The 22,913-nt window shown below is 39.4% G+C and overlaps 1 protein-coding gene and 1 pseudogene across 1 annotated transcript in view; both read right to left on the bottom strand.

Moving 5' to 3' along the window:
• The window catches only part of LOC135213098 (serine/threonine-protein phosphatase 4 regulatory subunit 2-like), a 35,576-nt gene extending 23,783 nt beyond the window's left edge, over nucleotides 1-11,793 (bottom strand). The window contains exons 1-3 of the mRNA XM_064246971.1: nucleotides 11,639-11,793; nucleotides 1,826-1,956; nucleotides 1,090-1,211 (exon numbers count right to left, since the gene is read on the bottom strand). Coding sequence (XP_064103041.1) covers nucleotides 1,090-1,211; nucleotides 1,826-1,956; nucleotides 11,639-11,675 — 290 coding nt within the window. The 5' untranslated portion in view covers nucleotides 11,676-11,793. The remainder of the gene's footprint in view (nucleotides 1-1,089; nucleotides 1,212-1,825; nucleotides 1,957-11,638) is intronic.
• Nucleotides 11,794-16,244: 4,451 nt separating this feature from the next.
• LOC135213432 (sodium-dependent nutrient amino acid transporter 1-like) overlaps nucleotides 16,245-22,913 on the bottom strand; it is an 82,941-nt pseudogene continuing 76,272 nt past the window's right edge.

Below are 22,913 nucleotides of genomic sequence, written 5' to 3'. Positions count from 1 at the left end.
CTTAACCAGCCCATTCGTTCATTCGTTGTATGGTGCTTTTACGTTGCATGGAACCAGTGGTTCGGGAAGAGCCTGTATTAGGCTCAGAGGTCTGGATAAACTAATCCTTTATATGATAATAAACTAGGAATTTGAGGCAATAATTCTATCATATCATAAAATACTGCTCTTATTACTGCAGTGTATTTACTTCCTAGCCAAAACAATCTAAGTACTGTACCATCATTTCATAAACTACTTCCAAGCGATCAGGAAAAAATTTAATTTTTCATTATCACTTAAACTAAATTCTACAAGTTGGATTGAACATCAAGTTAACCTCCTATTAATGTATCTATGAATCTTCATTAAGGCTTAAGCCAAGACGACTTATTTTTCCAAAACTTTGGTTCAACCATACATTGTAACAGTTCAATACATCTACTACTAGAAATGTAGCTTTAGGGTTTTGCAAAATACGAAGGGAAAAATTCATAATTAATGTTTTCTTCAATGTTGGGTGACCCAATTTCTTCAAAGTAAGATAAAGACAACAAAAAAATGTAAAAAATACAAGCTACAGTCAAAGTCCTTCACGATCTAATACGAACATAAATATTTTCTTTTAATGGAGCTGAATCAACAGAATGAGCAACTATATTATATCAAAGCTATAAAAAATCCCTGTATAAGCAAGTGGGAAATCATGTATGTGGGAAAAACTATAAAAGTATAGAAAACTTCTGAAGAATAAAAAAAACCTTCTATGGGGCTTAAACACCTAGCAGAAGTTTGTTAGCTCCTGCATTCTACTGGATATTTCTATACAAGTGCTTCCACAGGGACTCAGTAGTCTTACATCAACTGACTCGTCTGAAACTTTCCAACAATGACAATCCATTTTATCTGGAGTCATCCTTATTTCATTGGAATAATCACAAAAAATATATTTTTCTTGATTCACAAAACTAAGAATTTTCCATCGAGTTAAGTACGTATATGTACCTAATGGTATTTTTTACATAAAAAATATGTACAGAATAGAATAAGCAGGAAGTAACAGTGAATGGTAAAACAGAAAGAATTAGTCACAGTATCAATACTACATACCCTGAAAAAGTATCAAAATGGTGAAGGATCTTCTCCCTCGTAGGAACATAAGAAAATGCTGGTACATTTCCACATTCTCCAACATCTTCACCCCCACAATTTTCATAAAAGTCATTCATAACCTGAAAGCAAGTACTTTTTGTTAGGGACACAAATAACATGGCAACGGAAATAAAGGAAATTAACTGTAAAAATCCATGCCAAAAAGCGTAACGTTAAGTAGGTCAATTTCAATCGTTTAGTTTAAAAAAAAGGTCAATATAACATTATGTCTCTTGGAAAAGGATGGGATATCTAGATTTCTTAGGAGTACCAACAATCTCTTGCATAAGTAACATGCAGTTACTATAAGTATTCTATTATTTTGTGCTAAAAATGGTTATTTAACCCTTCTCAGAAGTCTAACTAAAATATTCTGCTAAAATTAGCACTGAAAATGATGGAATATGCAACCTTAAAAGGAATATTTCCTGTAACAAAATTTAATGTATAAAGTATAAACTTTTCTTTTAACTATGCAATTAACAGATTGCACTGTGTATAAACACAAGCATAAAAAAAGACAGCAATGATTTACAGTAATTGGTTCTTTTACAGCTGATAAAAAGCATGCTGGGTCTATTTTACCAATATAAAAACTAAATGCATGAAAAAAATGTAAGTATTGCTTAAATTATAGCAGTCAACAAATAATTCATCCATAAAGTACATAAACACTGCACATAAACATACTTACAGTTGCTAACATAAATCTCATGAAATACCGGATTCTATGCCAGGGGAACAAAGGATCTCCAGTTTTGGCCACATGCTGAATATATTCTTCTAATATCTTCGATGTTCCATTGCCACCCTTCTTTTCAAATCCTGAAAAGGAATAAAATACAATTTTTCTAGTATACTGAATAAATAATCTGCTTAAAATCTAAATAAGCTTGAACATGTGGCTTAGCTATGAAAAAATGATGTTATTATGATATAACAAAGCTTCATGTATACTTACCTGGCAGGTATATATATAGCTATATTCTCTGTTCGCACTGGCAGAATTTCAAAACTCGCGGCAACCGCTAGATCACTGGTAGTTCAGGTGATCGCCACCCCGCTCCCGTGGCGCTGGTGCTCGGAATCATTCCCATTTTCGTCAGATTTTTCTCTGAACCCTGTCTCCTGAGGGGAGGTGGGTGGGAATTTAATTATATATACCTGCCAGGTAAGTATACATGAAACTTTGTTATATCATAATAACATCATTTTCATGTATGACACTTACCTGGCAGGTATATATATAGCTGATTGACACATTTGGAGGTGGGTCAAAGACAGCAACATTGTAAGAGTTTTAAAAATTTAAAATTTAAAATACTCTTAGATTCCTTACCTGCTAAGGTAGCTGACTTCAGCATTCCTGCCTCTTAGCCTGCTAAACCTTAGTAGCTTCCAACTAGGACGTGACCTATTAGTTGATGAAGCTAAATACAAGGGTCTGACAACTGGACGGGACCAATTTGTTGACAGGAAACCCTAGCCCTCTCTTACCACGGGCATTCATGCTAGGATAAGTTAGACCACCTGAACCACACACAAAACTAACCTAACACACTACACTTCACCGACTGAAGAGTAAATCACCCTCTCAGACAACCGTAAAAACAACACCACTTCATTAAAATACCTAGCATGTTAGTAAGTTATGGGGTGGAAAATCCTTTGCCCAATACTGCTCCTGAGGATACATATGGACCCAACGTTTGACAATTGTCAAACGTTGTTTTGACGTTTCTAAGGTAATGACTTGCAAACACTGAATTAGTCCTCCAAAACGTCGTTTTCAATGATATCTTTGAGGGCCATATTCTTTTTAAAAGCCAACGAAGTAGCTACTGCTCTCACTTCGTGCGCCTTAACCTTAAGGATGCCGAAATTTTCTTCTTGGCATAACATATGAGATTCTTTAATTAGTTCCCTAAGGAAAAAGGCAATAGCATTTTTGGTCATTGCTCTGCTAGGATCCTTCACAGAGCACCACAGTGATTCTGAAGTTCCTCTAATCTTACTGGTTTTCTCCAAATAAAAGCGCAATGCCCTTACTGGACAAAGAACTCTCTCTTGTTCCTGTCCTACTAGATCTGAAAGACCCATAATTTCAAACGACCTTGGCCATGGATGAGCTGGTATTCTTCGTTCTTTGGCCAAGAACCCCCTCCTGAAAAATGAGCAAAACCGCTTTGTCATGTTTCCAACCAATATGTTTGCTAATTGCTTGCAGCTCACTCACCCTTTTAGCTGTGGCCAAGGCCACCAAAAAGATGGTCTTTTTTGAGATATCTCTCAACGAAGCTTGATCCATCGGTTCGAACTTACTAGTTCCTAAAAATTTCAGGACCACATCGAGATTCCAGGAAGGCGCTCTGTATTGGGGCTCCTTCCTTGTTGCAAAGGACCTCATGAGGTCTCTCAGATCTAGATTATTTGTAATATCTAGACCTCTATGTCTAAATACTGAAGCCAACATACTCCGATACCCTTTAATCGTCTGAGTTGACAATTTTATTTCCTTCTTTAAGTATAAAAGGAAGTCGGCAATTTGGGTCACAGAGGTACTGGATGAAGAAATTTTCCGACTCTTGCACCACTTGCGAAAGATTTCCCACTTCGCCTGGTACACCTTAATAGTAGAGGCTCTTCTAGCTCCGGCCACCGCTCTGGCCGCCTCTCTAGAAAACCCCCTCGCTCTGACAAGTCTTTCGATAGTCTGAACGCAGTCAGACCCAGAGCGAGGGTGTTCTTGTGGTACCTTGTTGAAGTGAGGCTGTTTGAGTAGATTTCCACTCTTGCTGGAAGTGTCCTTGGTACATCTATTGTCCATTCCAGTACCTCTGTGAACCAATCTCGGGCCGGCCAGTATGGAGCTATGAGAGTCATTCTTGTGTCCCCTGACTCTCCCTGAATTTCTTCAAAACCTTCCCTAATATCTTGAACGGGGGAAAGGCGTAGACGTCTAGCCCCGTCCAATCTAGAAGAAAAGCGTCTACTGCGACTGCTTGACGGTCTGGGACTGGAGAGCAATAAGTCGTCAATCTCTTTGTCATTGCTGTCGCAAACAAGTCCACCACTGGGCGACCCCATAATTTCCACAGACTCTGGCATACTTCTAAATGAAGAGTCCATTCTGTTGATAGAAGTTGACCTTCCCTGCTCAACAGGTCCGCTCTCACATTCTTCTCCCCTTGAATGAATCTGGTGAGAAGGGTTACGTTTTCCTTCTCTGCCCAAAGAAGGATCTCCTCCGCCAACTTGCAAAGAGAGATTGAATATGTCCCTCCTTGTTTGCGGATGTACGCCAGAGCTGTGGTATTGTCCGCGTTGACTTGTACCACCTTGTTGCGAATCACCGCGTTGAACTCTTTCAAAGCCAAGAAAATCGCCATCAGTTCCTTCCTGTTTATATGCCAAGCTGCTTCCTCCTTGCTCCAACGACCTTGAAAACTTTCTTTGATTGTCCGAGAGTCGGCTCCCCAAGCCTGCGTCCGACGCGTCTGAGAACAATACATGGTCTGGGTTCTTTTGCTGGAGAGACGCTCCCTTCGCTAACTTCCCCGGAGTTAGCCACCACCTCAATTCCTCTTTGATCTTGCGAGGAATTCGAAACAGGAAGGAATCTGGTTGCGATTTTCTTGGCCAGACTTGGTTCAAAAATATTTGTAGGGGTCTCATGTGAAGCCTTCCTAGAGAAACGAACCGTTCCAGGGACGAGAGTGTCCCCAGTAAGCTCATCCACTCTCGTGCTGAACATTGTTCTTTCTCTAGAAAGGCTTGCACTTTCCGGATGCACTGCTCTTGTCTGTTGGGAGACGGAAAAGCCCGAAAAGTCACTGAGGAGATCAGAATCCCCAAATAAACTAGCTCCTGACTGGGTGTCATATTTGACTTTTCTAAGTTCACCATCAACCCTAACTCTTTCGTTAATGTTAACGTCATTTGTAAGTCCTCCAGACATTGCTTTCTTGATTGGGCTCTTATGAGCCAATCGTCCAGGTATAGAGACACTCTTATTCCTAGAATGTGTAGCCACTTCGCCACGCTTGCCATCACTCTTGTAAAAACTTGTGGGGCTGTGCACAGTCCAAAGCAGAGGGCTTTGAACTGAAAGACCCTGTTCTGGATCACAAATCTCAGGTACTTCCTGGATCCTGCATGAATTGGGATATGAAAATATGCGTCTTGAAGGTCCAGGGTGACCATCCCAGTCCCCGTGGAACGTAACCGCTGCCAGTACTGAATCGGTCGTCTCCATCGTAAATTTTGTTTTCTCCACAAATAAATTGAGTTGACTTACGTCCAGTACTGGTCTCCATCCCCCCGAGGATTTCGCTACTAAAAACAGCCGGTTGTAAAATCCCGGAGATAAGTGATCCAGAACAGGTTCTATTGCTCCTTTCTTGAGCATAGAAAGAACTTGTTCTTGTAGTGCTTCTTGTTTCCCTGGATCGCTGTAGTGAGCTCCAAGCTCTCTTGGCGATGTCGCAAGAGGTGGTCTCTTCAGAAAAGGGATCTTGTAACCTTCTTCGGCTACCTTGACGACCCAAGGATCTGCTCCCTTTTCTTGCCAAATCTCCCAAAACTTCTGGAGTCTGGCACCTACTGATGTCTGAAGGACTTGTTGTTCATTGTTTAGTACTGGGTTTCGAACCCCACTCTTGGATGGAGCTCTTCTTGCTCTGAAGGCAGACGAGAAAAGGACTTGCCTCGAAAGGGCTGACTAGTTTGCCTTGATTCGTTCCTTAGGGGTCTTCTTAACCACCTTGTTGGGTAAAAATTTCCTTACCGAGGAAGTTAACAGATCCTGCGTCGCCTTCTGAGTTAGGGAAAGCGAAATATCCTTGATAATATCCGCAGGAAACAATTGATCCGAAAGTGGGGAATAAACCAATTCGGATTTCTGGGCGTTAGAGACGCCCTTAGCAGCAAAAGAGCATAGGAGTGACCTTTTCTTTAAAACTCCTGCGGTGAAAAGAGATGCTAATTCATTCGCGCCATCCCTTAAGGCTTTGTCCATGCAGGACATAATACTGCTTGGGAGTTGAGAAGCCGTCGATTCATTATTTTCCACTGTTCGTCCCAGAGCCCCCAAGGACCAATCCAGAAAATTAAAAACCTCGAAGGTCCGGAAAATCCCTTTCAAGAGATGATCTAATTCTGATGGAGACCACCACACTTTGGCCGAATTCAAGGCATGTCTGTGGGAACTGTCAACAATGTTGGAAAAATCCCCCTGGGAGGAGGCAGGAACTCCCAGGCCGAGATTTTCCCCCGTCGCATACCAAATTCCGGACTTCGATGCCAATTTGGCAGGAGGGAAAGAGAACACAGTCTTGCCCGCTTCCCTCTTTTCCTTCAACCACGTATCAATTCTTTGAAGAGCCTTCTTAGCCGTAATCGAAAACTTCATCTTCAAAAACGAGGACTTCTTCGGAGTTTTATTCTTAGAGAATTGAGAAAGGGGTGATGTCGGAGCTGCAGGCTGAAAATCCCCTTCAAAAAGTGAAAGAAGGCAATTCGTCAATTTCTTATAGTCTGAAGAAGGTGCTTCACCTTCTTTTTCTTCCTCAGATTCTAAGTCTTCTATTTCCTCTTCTGCCGAAGACACGTCCTGTAAACCCAGGTCTTGCTGCAGAAAATCTTCTCCAACCTCGCGGGAAGAAACCGGCTCCTGCCGCCTGCGTCCTGCGTCCTTCTGGGCTCCGAGGTTGCGTCCTGCGTCCTTCTGGGCTCCGAGGTTGCGTCCTGCGTCCTGTTCCGGAAGCTTGCGTCCTGCTCCGGACACTTGCGTCCTGCTTCCTGTTCTCGTAACTTGCGTCCTGCGTCCTGCTCCCGTAACTTGCGTACTACCCGAGACTCCGAAGCATGACGAGAAGGAGGCAAACCATCATGCGTCCTCTTAGACGACTTGACTGGGAGAGATGCGTCCTTACGCCTCGTAGGAGGATGTTCCGATGTTCCCCACGATTTAACCAAATCGGCTAACCTTCCTTGCATCTCTTCAAGGAAGTTCCTAGTCTCTGCTTCCTGGCGGGAAGTCTGAGCAAGCGGAGAACGAGGACGAGACGGATCTTCAAAACGAGAAACTCGATCTTGAGTTCTACGATAAGGAGAAGATATCGGAGAGATTGCTCCGTATTCAGAAGGAGGGCTCCTATCCAGAGCACCGTCGTACACGTGAGGTCTTGCGTCTTGTCTTGACTTAAAGGATCTCCTCCTTTTAATCGGAACCACCTCTTCCTCATAACTAGAAGAGAAAATCTCGGGACTACTCCACCGTTCTTGAGGGTAACGCTCATCTTGAGAAGACGTAGGTCTATGCGTCCTCTTCAGAGGACGCGAAACTTCCGCATAACGTCCATACCTGCCTGACGCAGCACTATCTGTAGAGGAAAAACACTTCCCAGTGTCGCTTTCCTATGGCGCACTGCTGCAGCCTGGGACGACCAACAGGACTGCCTGAATGGGACAACTGATCGTATGGGAACCCCTCTCGCCTCCCTTCGACTGTCGACATGCCTTCTCCCTTGGGTCTGGGAGCTTGGCAGAGGCCTAGGTCTAGGAGCACGAGTGAGACGATCAGCCGCCCCCTCCACTACACTGACACTTTCAATCGTACCCACTTTGTCTGTAAGACGCTGAATCTGATCGCCCATTGACGCAAGGGCGGCAAACACTTTCACAATATTAGTATCCTCAGAAACAGCAGCGGGCGCAGGAGAGACCTGAGGAGAAGGATTAACAACTTCTACTTGGGAAGAAGGGGAGAAATAAACAAGAAGTATTCAAGGCCTTACTAGAAGAACCTGACCTCTCACTCCGAGACACCGATCTTCTTACTCTATCCTTTTCAAGTCTCTCAACATATTTGGTGAAAGTCTTCCACTCCTTCTCATTTAAACTTTCACACTCATTACATCTATTATCCCAAGTACACAAAACCTCTCTACACTTCTTACATACTGTGTGAGGGTCTACCGAAGCTTTCGGCAGTCTCACCTTGCACCCTTCTTTCATACACACTCGAAATACTATACCAGAATCAGACATTATAATAACTTCCAATCGCGATTGCCAATCCAACTTTCCAATACGATACCCAATAAACCATCCAAGTACAGCGAAAGTCAGCTAACGAGTTTCGAATTCTAGCAGGGAACCAACAACGATGTTGCCGGTTCAGTGGCAGAAAAAAATCTGACGAAAATGGGAATGATTCCGAGCACCAGCGCCACGGGAGCGTGGGATGGCGATCACCTATGAACTACCAGTGATCTAGCGGTTGCCGCGAGTTTTGAAATTCTGCCAGTGCGAACAGAGAATATAGCTATATATATACCTGCCAGGTAAGTGTCATACATGAAAATTTAAATTATGAAGATAATTTCCATTTTCCCTACAAATACTAAGAGTTTTATTTAGCAGTAAAAAGGTGCAGTAGTTTTACTATCATCTAATTGTGGTGGGTGATTTGCAGGGTACAGCATTGTCTTTTGCAAAATGCACATATTTCTTTGGCACCCGGAACTATGAAGGATGACTGTGGTAAGGTTATGATAAACCATTCCTACAAGAACACAAACCATACTCTTTTTATTTAAACATGACAACATTTCAAATTAATTTGTATATTTCCAAAGGTATACAAACATGAGTCTTTATTATACAAGTTTCCTTCCGCACACACTAAAGACAGTCATTGAACTTTTTAATAAAGCACAGTACTTAGCTGTTATCAACCACTTTCTCCTTCAAACTTAAAGACAAAGCAGGGTGACTGAGGTGCTCTTGATAAAAGGCTTTGGTTTATATATATACATATATGAAAAATATAAGTTACTCTAATTTGTTTTTTGTTCTTAAGAAAAAAGTACAAACATAATTTTTTATATACCTAGGAGGCTCCCTCATTTGGCGGTTGGTCATTATCTTCAACAGACTGGTCATTACATAAATCCACAAATTCCATACCCATATTGCAGAAGGATGGATGACTCCTGTTACTTCATATTCAGTCTTGCAAGGGATGCCAGAGCAGTAAGGATGTGAACTTGAGTTAGCAAGTAGAGCCTCACTCAAGTAATATCCCAATAAAAATATACTAGTATTTGGAAGACAGATATATCTGGCTAAAGAACATGGGAGGGCAACACATCTTACAGACAGCCTTAGTTACTGCTCCACTGAGGGAGAAAAAAGGTATGGACAGACCAGTCACTCTACATTCATAACCCAGTCTTATGCTAAGAATCTTGACAAGATCATTTTCTGTCCAAACAAGAGGCGTGAGGCTGCACTACTATTTGAGCAGCCACCTCAAGTCCCAAAGACGCTCTAGATCAGATTACATTGGAGGTCCAAGAAGGATAAACACGATCATACACACACACACACCTAATAGGTAGGACCTGGTACCTTAGATAAGGTTTGGGTGCATCCTTTAAATTTACCTTTATCACTTACAAGAATCAAGGCTAGGTTAGGTGCAACGCAATGCTCTAGTGGTGGCAAAGTCTCTTGGTCAGGCAGAACTGACTGACTTAGGTTAGCTTAGGTTATGGAAGATAATCATTCTCGATTAGATACGAACATATATAAACCTCAATACTGATTATGAAAATATAAACCTAAATCATTTATAAACTTACCTTAATGACATATTAACCTAATCATTTTACTTAAGTTATGGCAACATATATAAACTAATCATATGATTATGAACATATATAAACCTAATCATTACTTATTATGAACATATATAAACCTAATCAATACTGATTATGAACATATATAAACCTAATCATTACTGATTATGAACATATATAAACCTAATCATTAATGATTATGAACATATATAAACCTAATCATTACTGATTATGAACATATATAAACCTAATCATTAATGATTATGAACATATATAAACCTAATCATTACTGATTATGAACATATATAAACCTAATCAATACTGATTACGAACATATATAAACCTAATCAATACTGATTATGAACATATACAAACCTAATCATTACTGATTATGAACATATATAAACCTAATCATTACTGATTACGAACATATATAAACCTAATCATTACTGATTACGTACATAGGATATAAACCATGTGTTTTCCATACTGATTATGCTTTAAGCATTTAGGCCATACCTGTTAGTGCAATTCAGTCATTTTTTGGTTTCCACTACCACAATAGAACCTAGTTCCAGTGGGACCCCCTAATACAATTTTTAGGAAGCACAGGAAATAAAATAAAATGGTTTGAACCAACAACAAAGGTTAAACAGGCATATAGTAACATGATATAGCTATGCCGCCTCTACACAGATGGAATGTGAGAATCAGCATGAAATTGACATTTAGACTAGCCTAGGAAAAACCTGAAAGGTATCCACTTCCTGGGTGGCCTAACTACAGTGGGTAGATCTAGGGTACTTATCCGCGGCAGCCTAGACTATGGCAGTTGTAGTTTTTCTATGCAGTTTTACTTGCTGAACAAGAATTTTAAGTAATATTTATTCAGACGACTGTAATTAACCCCCCTGGGGCCAGTACTAAACACGGTGAAATACATTGGACGGCCCCCAATCCCTAGTGGATGTTGTATCCGCGATTACGTTCCTTGCAGTCCACACAAACTGCTTCTGTAGAAATACACTACAGTGCTTAGCATACCAGCCTATCCTAACGTAACCTAACTCGTTATAATTACAACACTGCAGTGCACCCTTTTACCTATGCTTATGTGCCACAAAAGTGACCTGTTTGACTTATAAGGCTGATGTCCCCTTACATTAATACTATAAAATATTCGTAATTCTAGAGGGAAAAATTGAGTAAATGACTGAGCGACATAGCGGCCACTGATCCCAGAATGTGGCCACCTTCCCAAAAAAGTACTTGAATTCGCTGCCATGAGCATCAGTCAAGAATTGTGGCCTATTCGGGCAGCATGCCGAAACCTCTAAACTGCAAAGGAAAACAGCAACTGCCATAGTCTGGGCCGCCGCGGATAGGTACCCTAGATCTACTTTCCCCTTAACATAGGAAAGTAGATCTAGGGTACCTAGATCTACTTTCCTATGTTAAGGGGAAATTAGGATAATTAGGTAACAAACGTAAGTTAACCCAGGGAAGAATTTTGAATTCCCCGCCCCCTTCCTTTCTAGCTACACCGAAGGCTGGCCTACTCTGGCTGTGGGCAGGAAGTGTCGGCTCGCCGACCCTTTAAACTCATTCATTAGTCTATACCACGTCCCTCCGCTCGCCACCATTACCATGAGCACAAATACGCCTGAAATATAATAAAATAACATAGCAAGAGCCAGACTCGTAGGGACCAGACTCTCATTCCAGGACCTTGATCAGCTGGTGGCTTGGGTCGACTGGGCTTCATTTGCCTTAACTGGGGCCAAAGCTCTCTTAATTTCCCTCTTCCGGATCTCTAGATCGCCATCTCCCTACATAAAACAAGTCCTCGGCTTTTAACTTACTCTCTAGTTCCTCTAGAAGAGTCTCAAGGTTGTCCATAATCAAGTGTCAGCGATGAGATGGTCACAGCAGAAGGGCCCATCAACACTTGGCACTGTCGTTCGTGCAACTGAAAACAAACAACATGGCGAAGCTCTTGTGGATTACGAGCGTACATATTTTTCGCCGATAAAACTGTGGCTATTTTTTTATGGAGTTATCAAAACACTTACATCTTCCAACGATTCATTACATATCTTTTAATTCTTTTGCATTTACTGATATATAAATAAAGATCAGTTAGAGTCCGTGTTTTACTTCAGTATAGGGTACAAGCCTAAATAATTTTCTTGACGTACGTGCAAGGGAAAAACATGTTACAGGATCGTGCATGATACAAAAGATGGCGAAAACTTTATCACCAAGAGCTCGTGCCAGCATAAATTAGAACGAATAATCGTGGAAAGTTACTTACACATGGAGAAGAAAACTGTTTTATGTATAAAAGAAACCTAAAACCTAATGATGGTTCATTAACAAGCAGACGCAAGATTTAATGATAACTATTGAAGTCATTGCTAGATAATTCTAATCATATCTTAATAGATAAACAAGGATGGGTGTTGTCAAGAGGTGGAATATTATAATTTAATTTTGCAATTCCATAATGAATAATTCATTGTTCCGTAACATGCGTACCTAGATGACAGCTTGTCGAGAGCAGGAAGAAGATTGTGAAAGATGCTTGGTGTGGAGGGCTGAACAACTGATTAAGTGGCGAAGCGCAACACAGACAAAGATGTGTAGTATGTATCTGTGACTGCTTAATATTCATATAGCTAGCGCATTATTAGCAGAATTCGTTGGTGGAAATCTGTAGTATAAGAATGAAGCGGAGTGTGGACTGACGTACATTTACTGTCGATGCAGCGCTAGGTAGAAACGAAAGGAAGTTGTGGAGATACAACAATTTTTTTTATAAAGGCAATATTTATACGATTATAAATTTAAGCACTGAGAGCCAAATTACAGTCCAGAATAATTTTTTTAGGTTACTTTCCTTCCCCACCCACATAAACTCAATTTTATATTAGTTTGATTTTAATTACTCGGTTCTTTAACACTAACGAAAAAATTATTGAGTCTCGCTCATTTTGTATTCTCAAAGCTGATTATGGGAAAATGAAACTGAGTCTCATCTGCAGATAGCTTGAACCTAACTTATCCAATGTCTATGCTGTAAATTTGACCATTCAGTCTCTCTCTCTCTCTCTCTCTCTCTCTCTACACACAACACACACACACACACACTCACACACACCACACACACACAACACACACACACACACACACACATATATATATATATATATATATATATATATATATATATATATATATATATATATATACTATATATATATATTTTAAAGTAGTATTGGCCTAACATGTTTGATTACTCTTCTTCTTAATGTTTTCTGTCATGTCAGTAGTCTTCAAAATAATCAAAGGCTACAGCTATAGTCCCCAAAGATTGTAAACCATTCAGAAGTAGTTCACACACAATTGCATCAGAAGCTACATTAAAATCGAGTAAGACGAGGATACCACATTTGTCCCCATCCATCATTTGCAGTAGATCATTTACAAGAGGTATATAAAAAAAAACTCCCGACAACAATAACACTTGAAAGTGGAGGTCTATGAACAAGAAGAAAGAACTGAACTTTACCTTAATACATTAAAAAGTTGTTACCTGAGTTCTCTAAATGATTTTTAAATGAAATCAACTGATGAGAGGAGAGTCCAACACTCACCCCCATTAATACTTAACCTCTCCCGGAATATGCAACGATGTATGAGTAAGATGTATCAGATCAGCTGTTTTAGCGGCGTTAGTCATAAAGCCATGTTTTAGCAACGATTCGGCATCATGAGACTTCTCGTCTATAAACTCCAGTCTTCCTAACTTTCAGTGGTTTAGTACCAACCGACTGAATGTGTACAAAGCAGAATCTGCGGACGCCAATAGTTAGGCCTACATCCCTATACTTACTGTTATTTTCCTGATTTCCGAATCCAAAGTTTTACAGTTTCTCTAATTTATCCAGTATTCGTTATCTTATCTTTATATCGCGTTCGTTTTATGCGCGTGGCCTCATTTGCAGTTGTATTTTTTCGTTACGCGATTGCCTGATCAGTTCCTGCAGTCTCTAGTACCACAGTAGAGACAGGTTACCACACGATGTTATAAGTTTCACATCGTAACATAATTTTATCGAAATGATCATGAATAACCTTCGAATTTCCCCCGTTAACTTTTTTAGAATGACGTGGGTTTCTTAAATGAGAAGCTTGGCTTATCTTCTTTTTTGCATCGTGGGCTGATTGTAAATAACAGTTTTGTCAACTAATATATCAGCGCCGCACTATCTCCCTCACTACAAACATTACAAATAAATCATTTTGGTTTCACTTTCAAGACCGTTCTTAAGTAGCTATCTGTTATCATGCTACGCATCCTGATCGTGGCATCATCTCTACTGCCTATATCAGTAAAGTTTACAATAACATTACCTGTCCTGTAGAGATAGAACACATCAATATCTGCCAAATCTTTAAGGACATTGGCAATCTTACCTTTCTCCCTAACGATTTTAGCTCAAGTAAGTTGAGTATTTTTGTAGTCGTAAGTTCTTTTTCTTAACTTTAAGTGCATAAGTTTTCTTCCCTTTATCAGGAGCAATCATAGTATTCATCGCACTTTCCATCAGCTCCACCTTCCTCGTGAGATTACCACTCGTCAAGTCAACGAACCGGGAAAATTCAGTCATCACTGGTCCCATCCCTCGTACTATAAAGTAAAGCGATTTTCTAATGTCGTTCAGCAACCCCTCTATTTAGGCTCCAAATTTCATCCCTCAAACACAAAACATTCTGAATTGATTTGTATTCATTCACCAATGAACGGTTTTTACCAAAACAATGCAAAATCACGTAACTTTCAAGATGTTGCCTACACTATAGCCGTCCAAGAAATCCCATTTTCGACGATACCACGGCATCACAGTTCGAATCCTTATCTTCCCTTCCAACTTGACGGGAAAGTGGGACATAACAGCGTTCCTCCACCTTCTCTTAGTCACAGTGCAATGTCTATGACACTCGTATTTACGACAACTGGTTTTTTTGTCAAGGCCTTTTTTTATGAATTTCTTTAACCACCGGAGAATTTACGACTCAACGTATTGTTGTCATTCTATTTTGTGGATTATTTTAAACTATGTTTAATTGCAAAATGATCATATCTCTTGCATGGATTAGTTTTAGTATAATAAATCTAATTTCGTGTAGTATTTGCATGCCATTCACACATGATATATATATCTTCGAACGCATGACGTTGAAATCTTTAAAATTTTAGTTAAAATTAGTTCATTGTAATTAAATTCATATTTAAAACCAGTCTGTCTATTTCTATAATATTATTTGAACTTATGTTAAAATGTGTAACTTTAGCAGTAGACCTTTATTTCTTTTAAGTAATACTAATGGTTATCCAGATTTCCCAATGAGAATATCCGATACATTGCAAAGAAAATCAACAAATAAAACAAGCATTTTTCAGTAAAACTTTTATTGAAAAAATAAACATTAAATTCACGGCATAAAAGCTTAGTTTATTAATACAGCAACATTAGCACAAATACCAGTTTTACTATAAAATAGAGCTGCGCTTTCAAACGGTTTCTAACAGCATGCAATTTGATATTTACAAGAGTAAAAGCACAACAAACAAACAAACATGTCAGGCACAATTGAAAGATATAATTATGTTCAAGAAGTATTACACCAAACTCCTTACTGCAAATTTCACAGTAACGTTTCTGTTTTAAAGGCAATACGATTGTTGAAGATGGTCATGTTCCAACTTATTGACCTATGTCTAAATACTCCCATACCTACCTGGTCCCACAGGAATGCGTTTTATGGGCCTAAAAGTAGCACAAAACTACAAGGTATTTCCGTTGTTACTAATATTTCATCGTAACTTTCCTGTCTTATAAAGGCAATACGATTGTTGCAAGGATGCTAATGGTCTAACTGTAAGCCTATCATAGCTCGCTTTCAATACTCACGTACCTCTGGTCACGGGAATGTGTTGATGAGCCTAAAAGAAACAAAAATACAAGGCAGTTCTGCATTGGTTCTCATACCCAGCAGTTCACATTTATCAGTCAGCTCCGAACGACTATTTCTTAAATGCCGTAGAATTTCTGAATAGTACCATTAGCAAAGGTTGACGAGTCTTGAAGCATTATTTTAAAATGCCTCCACGGTTAAGGGGAACATTAGACATTCTGGCGTACTGCCAGAAACGAACGTTGAAAATCTATTACAGTATAGGACTGAAGTGCCAAGTATAGCTTAACGTTACTCTTAAAGTTTGCATCAAAACAGACTGACGGTTCGAGTTCTGATGACTCTAATACAGATTTTTTTGGACGGAAGGGACAGAATGGAGCCAGATGCCTTAGTCTCAAACTATGAAGAGAAAATGAAGCACGATAAAAGAGAAAAACGGGGCGAGAGATCCTCCTTTTTATTTCTTCTCTTCTTTTTCCTAGCCCAAATTGTGATTTTTTCCCCTGTGACTTCATTACAGGTCACCAAAATTCTACCACTGCGAGATAAAAACGTACTGTTTTCTTTTTTTTTTTTCTCTAAGGTCCAACTTCATGGCATTCTAGGATAAGTGGGTCGGACGAGAGAACCTGTCTGTATTCCTGTCTGATGGCGGCGTCTTTCGGACACCATTCTGTCGTAGAAGCAATGAGTCCTTCACGGCCTCCCACAGGGTAGAGCTGTTGTTCCTCCTCCTGTAGACGATTTCCACGACGAGAAGATGGGCACCAATGAGGCAGGCTACGACGGCGATGCTGATACCGCAAGCTGCAGATCAAGGTGAATAGTTAATGTGGTACTAGACCAAAAGTTTTTAAGTTTTGAAAACATTCCTGATCTTCTATAGTTGCCACTAATCTCGAGTTCTATTATTCTTATGAGTTTTATTCCAATTCTATCGTTCAGAGATTCTCTATGCTCTCTCCTTGATTGTTAATTGTGACTATTTCCAAAATTCTTAAAATTCTTAAAATTCTTCCAAATTAAAATTCTTAAAATTCTTCCAAAAATGACAGTTCGCAGGGACTAAAATGCAACTGAAGTTTTTGCCGAATTAAAAACATTTTTAATTCGGCAAAAACTTCAGTTCTTTAATAGAGAGCAATTGAACAATCGGTCCCTTCTGAGTTGCAAAAAAACTTCAGTTCACTAATAGAGAGACATTAAACCAAACAGTCCAATCTGAGTTGTCAATAGGCTGCATTCTTCCATTTGATTCAATGGCCCTCAATTAAACCATGAGTCAGATTTCTGACTAAGAATTTTATATGAATTTTACCAATAAAGTGGCCTTCAGTGATGAAAAAAATCGGACCGAAATCTTACCATTTGCAACAGGCCCAAACACGTAAGACCCGGCTTTTAGAGGTCCAGAGATGATCTGGTTGTAAACGAATATCAGAGTCAGAACTACTGGAATCAGGAGAGCCCAGCAGAATTTCCAGTAGATTCCAGTCTTTCTGTTTCAACATGAACTCGATGTCCCTACGAAGTTATTGACGCCGTAGACCCAGAAGGAACAGCTATGACCTCCAAAATGACCATTATGATGAGGATGAAGCTCTGCAGAGGAAGAATAATTTACATCATTCTGGAGAAATTACTATTACTTGTTGGAAAATTGTTGGTATGAAGTTCTTAAGAATTATTGCTTACTGCCATTGTGACGTAAATAGTTTTATTTTTTTATTTTTTGCTAGTTTTGTAACTTTACTAAACTATAAACTGTTTCCGGAATCACAGAATTCTTAGAAGTTATCAACAGGATCAAACCCTTAAAAATATTTAACATTTTCTGTTAAAGTTGTTCAAACTGTACCTCTAGAGTGCTGACAGAACTTGTAAACTCATTCCAAACTTCTAGTAAAAGATTTTAGTTGCAAAAAACTTGCCATTTCTTGCTGAAGTTTCACTAAGAGCGAAGCAGATCTTAATTACTCACCCTCCATAATGGTCGACCAAGGTAAGGACATACTGTCCCTGAGGGGTCACGTAGACAAGACAACCAAAAAGCCAAAGACAGCAGACCACCAACGTCACAATCCACCTCCTGAATCTTGGAAGTCGTCCGTTACTATCGTGACGATGCATCCCATCAGGGCAGACGAGCTCCCCAGTCCTAGAGTAAACAACATGAAGAAGAAGAGGACGGAGAAGAACTGAGGAGCGATCTTGATTCTCGACAAGACGTCTGGGTAACTGACGAAAGCCAGCGATGTTCCTCCGCCCTTCAGGACATCTTTGACCTCAACGCCTAGGGTATTGGCTAAGTGTCCCAACATGGCGAATGTCGTTAGGCCAGCTAGGAAGGAGGTGATTGTATCCGTGATGGATATGATGGTGGCGTTCGCGGTAGACGTTGTGGCTGAAGCGTTGAACGAGGAAACATGATGATGGTGCCGAATCCAACTGTCAGGCTGTAGAACGGGGACTGATCACTGCAGAGTACCATACCTGTTGTGGATAAAGAAAGAATTGCATTTAATTCTCCTTAGAACCTAAATGGCACACCATGAAAAAAATCTTTTGCATGAGAATCCAAGCTTGAAATCTTATTTTACTGTATTTTTTCATAATTTTTCATGATATGAACAAATATTTGTTCACTTGGACTAAACCTGAGAAGCAATATTCAATCACTGGTTCTTCTATGACATGAGGGAGAAAAATATATGATCTGCTCTGGCGTTGGAATTAACCTAAATTTTACTTACTACTATTTTTATTCTGTCTGTGCGTTCATGTGGGAAAATATCAAACTAACGCACATTAATAAAATTTGTACAATTTTCTTAAGAAAAATCTAAGCACGCTGCTAAACTCCTTTTAGTGATGTGATAGTGAAAAAAAGTCTCATGACGATGACGTCACCTAAAAGCCAGTGACAACGTACCCAGGATGAATGGAGTACAGTGATGCCAACCCCTCTAACCCTAAGCCCCCTACAGGAGACGAGAAATTACCCTACATAATTGTAAATGACCCATCATTCTGCGCTAAGATAATGAATATGTTTATATACAATATTAAGAATACTAATAAGCATATTGATTTAAACCTACCTTGTTACAATTACCCTACACTTCAAAATATTGCCCAGCTGTCTTAAGATTTTGCTCAGATTACCCTACGCGTAGGGCAATTACCCTACAGTTGGCAATACTGATGGAGTACTCTATTAATCCTGGAATGTAGTACCATCGTTACTATTCTGAACGTGATTCAAACGAAATGCAGAAAACTAACGTGTGGTTCCAGTAGCTTCTCCCATCTCGGAGTAATGAAGTACATAATCCCCTTGCGCGCCCCCGGGAGCGTTGCTCCGCGTATCAGCATGACGAAGATAACGATGTAAGGAAAGAGAGCTGTGAAGTAGGCAGCTTTTCCCGAGCTCTGGATTCCTTTGCTAAGAACCACGAAGATGATCACCCAGGAGAGAAAGAGGCACAAAGTGAGCTTCCAGCTCGGTAGGCTATGCCGTTGTCTAAGCGGATGGATCGCTGTTTAGAACCACTCGCCTATTGGGAAACAAAATAGACGGATGATAAGGATTACCTTGAAACTTAAAAAAGAAAAAAAAACAATTAACATCAGTCTTAAAGCATGAATTATTTCCTGCAAAATAAACGTTATATATCATACTTCCCGTAGGAGGCTCCCATCTTACTTTCCACCCCCTCCTAACAATTGCTTCACTGTGCAACTGCAAGGTTTTCCTCCTGTTACACCTTTCAAACTTTTTACTGTCAATTTCCGTTTGAACACTGAATGATCTCATAGGTCCCAGTGCTTGGCCTTGGGTCTAAATTCTACATTCAGTCACTATATCATACTAATGATTTCAAATCAATAATTAGCCTAGTGGTTTCATAAATATATATAAAACCTTCCTTCAACGCAGAACAACAACGCCATACTCACGTAAAATACTCTTCTGTGGAGGACGTGAGATCTGAGGCATTTATGCCCAGATTTTTTCTTCTATGAAAGTTACGTTGGTTTTTGAATCGACGCACGTTACAGAAGACCAGTTCCGCAGACATCCCAGGGAAGAACTGAATTGAACGAGGCAAACATGTAGTAGACAAACAGGCCCATGAGAGAAACGTAGTAGGTGGTGATTGCAAACACGGCGATGGCCTGGCCGTATCCCACACCTGCAAGAGAGCAGATGATTACTGAACCCAACCTTATTTCAGACTTGATTTGGTAACCACAATAAAGTAGCAAAGTAGCTCAAATATACTTTGCTGTAGAAAGTGGCAAGTTGCTTTTAAACCGTCAGTGATCAAGGATAAATCCATTTCAAAGTCGCCCAAAGTAGACCCAAATCTTCATAGAAATCAAATCAAGGCGAACTTTTCACATTCACAAAGACTCGACTTTGTCAAGACGAGAGCCACGTTAGAAAGCAGAAATGCTATTGAGAAAAGTTAAACTCGAATGCTTTCGATAAACAGGATGATGATTTCTTGGAATTCCAAAGGTTATAATAATATTATTTCACCACGCCTCGATTTAACTTCACAAAGGTTAGGTTCCTCGAAGGAGACCATTCGATGCTTGCCAGTTCATGGTACTTGTAAATCTATTTCGCTTGATTTTGTAACGTCGATATCAATAATGCAAATAGACCTCAGCGAAATGTCAGTGATATAAAAACTTCTGCTTGGGTTTTGTAATGTTTGTTTTAGTCTTAGAATGTTTATATTATCATTTAGTATTTGCGATATTTAAGTTTATTTCTGCTATAATAATCTAAAGGAGCATGTATTTTCTTTGATAAAGATGTATTTGTAGTTTCTGAAGTATCATTTGAATTGCCATTTTAGACATTAAAATCAAGTATTCTTTACACATTTTCTTAATACCACCAAGTGCAAAGTTTATTATATGAAATAGTTATTGATTTCTTTTCCTCTTTTTACTTTTAGACTAAGTCAAGTAGACAATTTATTTTCTTATTCTTAGACTTTCAGGGCTATGTCAGTTATATACTCTCTCTCTCTCTCTCTCTCTCTCTCTCTCTCTCTCTCTCTCTCTCTCAGAACAACTCCAGAAAAAATCTTCCTGAACACTCACCTCTGAACGCAGGCGAAAGTTCCCAGACCTTAACAGAGCCGATAGACGAAAACTGCCCTAGACAGAGCTCCATGTAATATAGGGGTTTGCCTATGAACAACAACACCAGGATGTATGGGATAAGGAACGCGCCGCCTCCGTTATCTAGGGCGACGAAGGGAAACCTCCAGATGTTTCCTAGACCGACGGACATGGCCACGCAGGAGAGGAGGAACTCTAGAGGGTTCGCCCACTGGCCACGGGGATCCATCTTTCCCGCCTGGAAGAAGAAGAAGAAAACACTTTTCATTAGCTGTCTGGTTTTTTTTCTGATTCATTACCAGTGTTGCCAAAACGCGGAGAAACGACCAAAAGTGCGGAGAATTATTCGAGTGGGAGTCTTTGAATGCAGAGCTTGCGGTCTGCACTCCGCACGCGTGCGGAGCTGTAGGTGTCCGCATATTGTATTTATGCTATTGAAACTTTTTTTCCATTAATAAAAGCTAATTTAAATATAACTGTTTCATTAACCACATTGCACATATTTAATATTATCTTTAAAATACTAATATTATTTAAAAAAAACGAACCATTCTCACTAGTCTTGTGTTTTTACTCCCCAATATCATTTAAGATGGTCAATTGTGACAGCAGCAGATGACGCAACCCGAACGTGATGTCCTACAATGTATTCATTCTTTAGGTCCAGCAATCTTCAATCTGCCCTCGTAATTATATATATAGGTTAGTAAAATTGGGTTAATTTGTAAATTAATCTTAGGGGCGAAGACTGTCTTACATTATTGTAAAACTTAGTCATGTTTAATGAGTATTTTTTTTTTTTGTAGAAAACAAGTGCAAAACGTGTAGGCAATTGCATTAATTGAAGTGATTCAACTGATTATAACCGAATAAGTTTTCGATACCAGTATACTAGCCTCAGGAAGTGGTGTATTAAGATCGTGTATTTTCTTATATTAATGTAGTTTGTTGCTGAAAATTGGACCATTTATGATGTGCTCTTTTCCAATTTCTTGAAACTCATAGCCCTGAACAGGGCATTCGTTTGGCTTAGGATTGCCATATATATACCGTAAAACATGTATAATATGCTGTCCATTCTCCTGGGGAAATATCTCATTACAAAATATCAGGATAATAAAAGGTGGCATAGACCTACATGTTTAATATAGTTTTTTAAGCCTAGACTATGTTATATATTAGGTTGTTTATCATCATTATTACTTCAGCAAAGGTTCTGATTTAACATACTGTATATTACATAAAGTGACAAATGTGGTTTAAAAAAGAAAGGAAAGGAACAAAAATACCTATGGATATCGAAGGATTAATGGAGTTGGCTAACGCAAAGAACCGAGTGAAAAGCAACCGTTTTTTTAGTAAAGAAATACATTTCAGTGCAGTTTGTTTTAACTTCCCACTTTTTGCTGAAAACTTTATGAATAAATTTACTTGTCAGTGTTCACTTTGTAGCCTAATTTACGAATCAAATCATATATAACAATAAATAACTATAAAACACACACACACACACACACACACACACACACACACACATATATATATATATATATATATATATATATATATATATATATATAGGAATGTAATCAATCATCTTCAAGACTGAACACCGTGCACGTATCTCGTTCGATTCTAAATTTTACTATCATTAAAGTTACGTCATGTTTCAAAAGATATGAAGCAACTGAATTTCGGAAAGGGGAAAATCTAACTCTAAAAAGGTTTAATTAGTAGACCCAACTCATATACTGGTAAAAATTGAGTATAATATAACCAGGGTGACTATTTCATCTATTTAGTGTAGCAAAATAACATTGCTTGGTAACACGTACTACACCTCCCGGTGCGGAGTTAGTTTCTCGGCGATGTGCGGACTTCGCGGCAACCCTGTTCATTACACATAGTCTTCCCTTTTACATCAGCGTTCTCTCGTCATTCTCTGCCCGCCAGCTTCGTAAAAAGCCGTTAGCTTAATCTGAGCGTAAGACGAGATAGACCTATCTCCAC

Source organism: Macrobrachium nipponense, chromosome 42 (genome assembly GCF_015104395.2).
Source record: "Macrobrachium nipponense isolate FS-2020 chromosome 42, ASM1510439v2, whole genome shotgun sequence".
Taxonomy (NCBI): Eukaryota; Metazoa; Arthropoda; class Malacostraca; order Decapoda; family Palaemonidae; genus Macrobrachium; species Macrobrachium nipponense.
Note: the sequence above shows the minus strand (reverse complement) of the source record. Positions and strands in the feature narration are given on the sequence as shown.